General features: G+C 43.8%; 1 protein-coding gene across 2 annotated transcripts in view; it reads right to left on the minus strand.

The window, feature by feature from the left end:
* The window catches only part of ANKH (ANKH inorganic pyrophosphate transport regulator), a 139,560-nt gene extending 132,354 nt beyond the window's left edge, over positions 1–7,206 (minus strand). The window contains exon 1 of one of the 2 annotated variants that reach the window (XM_040494157.1): positions 6,730–7,206. In XM_040494157.1, the coding sequence (XP_040350091.1) occupies positions 6,730–6,825 (96 nt within the window). In that variant the 5' untranslated portion in view covers positions 6,826–7,206. The remainder of the gene's footprint in view (positions 1–6,729) is intronic. The other variant, XM_040494154.1, reaches the window with a different exon arrangement.
* Between the last annotated feature and the right edge of the window lie 50 nt (positions 7,207–7,256).

Raw genomic sequence — 7,256 nt, forward strand, 5'->3', positions numbered from 1 at the left:
TAAAATGTAGGCATCACCCAAGTCACTCTGGTATGAATTTCACAAGGTTTATTTATCCCAACTCACACAGCCATTGAAAAAGAATGATTTTCCATCTGGGGACTCTCATCTTCCCGTCCCAACATAACCCGTCCAAGTCAGACAAGGGAGAGTGAAAAGACACAGAAACCAGATTACCGACCCCTGGCATACACTCGGCGTTTTGCATCGAAAAGGTGAGATGGTACCATAAACGGTTAATTCTTAGGGCTCACTGCTTTAAAAAAATGTGACGTACTCCTAGAAAGAGAGTTAGATACTATCTTCATATGTGAAGTGTTTATCTTTTGAAGGATATGCTTGGGAAGAAGTATTCTGACAAAGTAGTAGTTAGGCTAGTCATCAAACCACTCAATAAATAAATACGTGAAGAAACCCGCCGCAGGATTATACCTCCGTGGCTTTAGAGATAATCTACTTACTTAAGTGCATCGAAAGGCAGGTACTTTAAATGCAGATGTACATCTAAAGAGAACTGGGAAACACCATGGAGACCTGAGTATCAATTGGACTAAGGAGGTCACGGTGTCCTTGACTAAATATGGACTGCCAGAGAAGAGTGACCTCATTTTCTGTGTATGAATGAGAAACAGAAAAAGGCACTAAATTATGCCAGGCATAAAGCCCAAGGCAGTCAGAAAAAAACACATTATCTACTTATTATACAAAGATGCTCTCTGAAACCTTCTACTGCAGGAAACAAAAAACCTCAGCATTGAAACAAATCGGGGAAGAAATAGGCGAAGGGGATCATGAGGTACAGACTTCCAGTTACCAAATAAATAAGTCACGGAGGTGGAAAGGACAGCATAGGGACTACAGTCAATAATACTATGGGGCGCCTGGGTGGCTCAGTCGGTTGAGCGTCTGACTCCGGCTCAGGTCATGATCTCGCGGTCCGTGAGCTCGAGCCCCGTGTCGGGCTCTGTGCTGACAGCTCAGAGCTTGGAGCCTGCTTCAGATTCTGTGTCTCCTCCTCTCTCTGTCTCTCCCTCCCATGCTCATGTCTCTCAATAATAAATAAATGTTAAAAAAAAAATACTGTAACAACCTTGTATAGTAACAAGTGGTGACCACACTTACCGGAGTGAGCACTGTGTAAGGTACAGGATTGTGAAATCACTGTGTTGCAGTATGTCAACTATTCTTCAATAATAAAAAGTAATAAAAAATTAATAATACCATTGCAAAAAACGTAGGTACTCGATAAATACTAAAGGAACGAAAAATAAACAACGGAATATACAGCAAAGGCAACTGTCGCATGCTTGTATCATCAAATACTGGGCTACTATTAAAATCGTACTTGGGGAGTCCGGGGGGGGGGGGGGGCTCGGTTGGGTAAGTGCTCAGCATCACGAGGTCGAACCCTGCGTTGGGCTCTGTGCTGACCATGAAGCCTGCTTGAGATTCTCTCTCTCTCCCTCTGCCTCTCCCGAGCTTACACTTGCACGCATGCGTGCGCTCTCTCAACTATAAATAAATAAAACTTTAAAACCATACTTAAATACTTCCAAGTGACATGGGGAAGAGGCCTCCGTGTGAAACATATATATATCTCGGTTATGGGGAACAAAATTGGCAGGAGATATGCAAAATGTTGAAGGAGCTTTTTTTCTTCAGAGTGGAATCAGGGGTATTTTTTATTTTTTCCTCCATTTTAAAATCCTTATCCAACTTTTAAACAGCCAGCATACACTATTTTTATAATTAGAAAACAATTAATGTCATTTTGAAATGTATTCTATTAGTACAGAATAGGTGGGAAAAAAAGTCTCCCCCACCCCGCCCCCCATGATTACTAGGAAACCTAGCCTGAGATAGCCATTTCCGGCTTCACGTACTTTGCGCAGTGGAACATACGTAGGTCAGTTTCAGTATCACTTAAGGCAAGCTGCCTGGGGAGTCCCTTGCATCACTTAGGGACCTCGGATGGACACACACTCCCTTCCCAACAGTGGCCAGTGTCAGATACTCACCCTTTTCCATTCCTGTACCTCCTGGTCTGGGTGGGTGGGGGTATGTATTTCTCTACTTAGTAGACAGAAAGGACATGTATACAACTATTTTTCCTGGGCCTCCCTTTTTTTCCATTTTGTGATATTAGCAACTTGAGACTCTTATACTGTGAAAGCCTAACGCTAGGTTTCCTAAGTTAGGAAGGGCTCTTAGCATTCCTACTGCCCATCTTATGCTACTAATTGTAACACTCCATATACAAAACTCTTCGTTCACAGATAAAAACTTTAGGTCTTTGAATTATCATACTGGACCCAACCAAATTCAGTGAATCAATCATTCAGGGCAACTGGAAATACCCACAGTTATCATTTTGGTGTGAAAAAAGGAATTGCCTGACACTTGGAGGAACACATTTCTTCTTTTATTTATTATTATTATTATTATTATTATTATTATTATTATTATTGAAAGCGAGAACGTGAGCATAGGGGAGGGGCAGAGGGAGAGAGAGAGAATCCTAAGCAGGCTCCACACTCAGTGCAGAGCCTGACACGGGGCTTGATCCCACGACCCTGGGATTGTGACCTGAGGGGAAATCAAGAGTCAGATGCTCAACCCACAGAGCCTCCCGGGTGCCCAGAACACATCTTCTGAATTGAGAACAATTTCAACCTTCTTGTCTCCTTCAAAGTCTTCAGAACAAACTTGTACTTAACGCTTTAAGTGTCGTTAAGTAGCTTGTAACAAAGTTCACTGATTTATCCAACATAATTTGGTGAACTTGGCTTTTAAGGAATTCGAAGACTTTGTACCAAGTTTAGTTTTAAGCAGAAATAACAGTCCTTTAAACATAGTGACAACATGGGCATCTGTAGATATTTTAAAGAAATACATTGTTCAAAATCTATTTTAGCAATCTGTAGTGCTCCAGTGATAAAGACTAAGTAATTTCTAAACAATTTTATTGTGAAGTATCAGTTGCTTATCTTTTTGTTCCCTTTTAACAAAAGACAAAATAAGATACACTGTTGATTTATCAATATGAATTATCTGTATAACTTGGTTCTTCCGTGAACCTCTTGGATCATGGAATTTTATGATTGTCTTACATCATAAATTCAAAATCTGACAGCTAAGATCAAGTTTAAGCCCAGGTTGGGAATCAGAAAAGCCAGAACTTATCCTAAATTTCTAAGAACTCCTGGGTGGATTTCAGTGGATGAGCCTGACTGGAGAAGGCAGACAGCAGAATGACTAAGGGCCCAGCAGATGTGGGCTTGAATCCTGGGTCTGCCCAGTAATACCTGTGTGATTTTGGACAAGTGACTTAACACGTCTAAGCCTCTCAGTCCTTCCTCATTGACAACATGTGCTGAGATGCTTTAAGCACATACTGAGTGGTCTGTGAATGGAAGCAATTAACACTTTTGATTTTCAGTGTATAAAAATAGAGATAAAATTATAATTCTAGATATACTGCCATTATTATAAAATGTTCTATGCATCTACAGGGTTCTACAAACATTATTTTAGTTTCTGCAATAATGGATTTATTCTCATTCTTTCCTATGGTGCTTCTGTTTAATATTACAAAGCAGGTCATTTATTCCATACAGTTTTGTTCCCCAGTGTAGATTTCAACCCTCCCTCACCCCCTCCCCCAAAGTACCACCACCACCAAAATTTAAAATGTGATAATAGCTTTTGCTAGTCTTGTTAGAATACTCCATAATATTTGGGTTTCCTCCCTGACTGACCTATAAAATTATAGGGAACTGTATACAACAGAATGTTCATGGAGAATCTCAGGAGGCACTGAATGAATCATTACAGGCTTCTTCCTCGCCCCTCCCCCACATGCACTAACAGCTCTGAGATAATTTATGACTATATAATTCCTTTACACGGTCACATCTGCGTTGTTTATTCAAATTGCAATGGAATCTTGTATACAGCTGGAATCCCATTTTTTGTCCATATATTCTGTCCATAAAAGTTCTGTCCATATATTCTACAGGAACAACAGAGATGTTTATAACCATTTAAAAAAAAAAAACCCATCTAAGAAACATTTTAAGTCATTTTACTATCTTTTTGCTGTTGACAAGTCAGAGACTTAAAAGCCAATGAGATGTTTTCCTTTCAATTTTGCATTTCTCGATCATCTCCACAGCATGCAACCCAAAGGCTGCTTTGACCTTTGACCTTTGCACTCCCTTGTTACATTTCTTCTTTAGCATTAGTCAGTTACTGAAATATGAAGCACTGTTCGCTCAAGGGAAGGTGTAATATACCTGCCCACTCTCACAGAAGATTGGTAGAGATCTGCATGTGTCCATCTGTCTAAACTATGATTAAAAACTCAAGTCAAGAGCTGCATATTTTCTGAAGTCTAAAGTAGACCTACTTTTGCAACCAGGTTCATTCTTCCTCTTCGCTGTTGTGTTTCCAAGTAATTGGGGTAAAACGCTCCTCTGTTCTTACCACATGTGACCAGGTCACTCTTCAACTCCTACTGTTAATTCTCTTCCTTCAGTTTAAAACTAAGAAAAAGTAAGTTCCATCCCTCTAACCTTGTCATATTTTGCAAAAACAATTATCAAACAATACTGGCAAAACAAGGTTTGGCAAACCTGTCGATTTCTTTCCCCCATCCCTTCACCCCTAACTCTGACAAGCTATCTCGACCACCAGACAGCCTGCAACCTCATAAATGCACTGGCGCTTAAGGGATAAGGACCTCAAACAACACTTGTTGATAAAGCTTCTGTGCAAAAAGACAACGCTTCTGCCACTTTGCTTGTGTCAGCTATGATAATTAGGTTAGCAATGTTTTAAGAAGGCACTTGAATTATTAGACCCACAAGGATAAACCATCTGTATAACTGTTTATATGTCTAGCGTCCCTTTTGTGACCTCAGGAGAGATCCTTTCCCTTACACTGAAATCAAATCCTTAGGGATATCAGCCTGGAATTAAATCAAGGCAAATGTGAGGCAATACTATGTTATATTTCAAGTCATTTAGTTACGACAAAGAATACTCTTATCTTCACCAGTTATCCCATATAATCCTCCCTCCCCACCCCAACACACACACACACACACACACACACACACACACACACACACACCCACCCACCCACCCACACACACCAGTTCAGGGAGAAGTGATCAAGTAAGCTGGTGAGTAGCCCGGGCTTTCTGACCACCTTTGGGGTGGCTCCAAGAAAATAAGCCTTAAAATAGTAAAAGGTTCGGGTGTCTATATAGCACTTGACTCATCTAAAATGTGAAGTGTAGTAAATTCAGGTCCTAAAACCTTTCCATAGATGATAGGAAATGCCCGAAGTCACCAGTTAACTAGGAAAGAAGAGATGGTGAGCAGGAAGGAGATGGAGAGCAGAGAAGCCCTTGGGGGACCCTGGAAAGCAACTGTCAGAGCAAAGTGGCAACAGAAAAAATGTAAGATTTCACCAAGGGAAATTAGTTGGCTTACTAGACAAAGGTCTCTAGAGACTATACTACGTTGCAAACACTTATTGGCAAGAAAATTTGCAGAAAAAAAGCAGCTTACAATGTGGGCTAAGTATTAGTGAGCCTGTAGAGTTGCAATCAGTCAAAAGTTCTGAGTACAGAAAGACCAATCCAAGCCAATACTCATCTACTAGAGGAGTCAAACAAACCCCCTTCTGAGAAACTGGATTTGGAAAACTAAAAGTGCATTAACATAGGTGCATTTTCTATATAAACATCCCTCGAAGTCTCTTGACTTACAGGAAAAGAAATAAGGTACTACAATACCAGGAGTGTGGCTCATCACACGCCGGGCCGGTTTCCACACCTGCCCATCAAGGAACTGACCCCCTCCCCCCCCCCATCCTCTTCCTGGCCTTGAGATGTAGCTGCATCCCACCCGAGGCCCTGCAAAAACGGTCCCCACAGGCAAAGTGCAGAGTACCAGTGCCCCTCTGCTGAAGAGTCTGCAGCGCTACATTTGCAATGACGCCACATGGAGAGGAATGGGGAAAAGCACGAAAAAGAAGCAAGGATGAGAAGGCAACAAACAAAAATGTGCTCCCCTCCTTTAGTGGTCCAAGAGAGAAAAAAATAAACAAACGCCAAACTAGAGATGGCCAACGGTCGGCTTATCATTTGGGCACCCGTAATCCATACCTGGGCAAAAAAAACAAACAAACAAAAAAACAAACAAACAAAAAAAAACAAACAAAAAAAACACCCAAAAAATTAGAAGTACCTGGAAACCAACTTGGACACACTGTAATGCAAAATCTCCCCATCATCGCCATCACCATCACCACCGGATAAATAAAAACCAAGCACTTGAGCTATATATATATATGCAACTACTTACAGACCTGAGGTTTACATAATAACAAATTACATAATACTCCTGCTGTGCACTAAAAACCCTTCTATAGGTGAAGCTCTAATCCCTCTGGTCTTTTAACATTTTCCGGAGAGAGCTGGAAAAGTCTGCTGAATAATTGGGGGCAGGGGGGATGGAGTGCTGGAAAAGTCATCCTTGACAAGCTGCAAGCCCAACCAAATGTTCTAGGATAAAAAAGGCACTCGGAGCAGGTGACTCCCCGCTGCTCTCATCCCCTGGCGCCCGGGTGTCTAAGGCCAAGAAGTGCGAGCGGGGCGCGGGGCGCGGGGTTCAGGGCGCAACTGCCCGGGCCGGGCGGGGGGCGCGGCCGGGGCTTACCTGCTCCCCGAAGTCGATGGCTATGTTGGTGATGCCCAGGGGCACCAGGAACCGGATCAGGGGCCAGTAATGCGTGAGCGCCGGGAATTTCACCATAGTCCCCGCCGTGGGCTGACCCCACACACATCTGCCGCCGCGAGGGGACTCTGCCGGGAGGCGCGGGGCGAGTGGGCCGAGCGGGGGCGCGGGCGGACGGAGGCCGGGTCCGGCGGGGCCTCGGGGCGGCGGCGGCTCCTCCTCGCGGCTGCGGCGCCCTCTCCAAGCGCGGCTGCTCTAGCAGGAGATCCGCAAGCTCAAGTCCATCCCCGCTGCCCTCCCACACAACAAAGATCTGCCGGGAAAAAAAAGAGGAGGGACAGCGGCGGCAGCGGCGGCGGCGGCGGCAGCAGAAGGTTCTGCTGACAGCGGCTCCATTATAAGCGCTCTGGGGCCCGGAAATAAATAAATAACCGCGCGCACGAGGCGCCGCCGCCGCCGCCGCCGCCGTGCGGAGGAAATCAGGGGCGGGCGCGGAGGCGCGGACACCT

The sequence above is a fragment of the Herpailurus yagouaroundi genome, unplaced genomic scaffold (genome assembly GCF_014898765.1).
Source record: "Herpailurus yagouaroundi ecotype Mexico unplaced genomic scaffold, PumYag 29, whole genome shotgun sequence".
Classification (NCBI taxonomy): domain Eukaryota; kingdom Metazoa; phylum Chordata; class Mammalia; order Carnivora; family Felidae; genus Herpailurus; species Herpailurus yagouaroundi.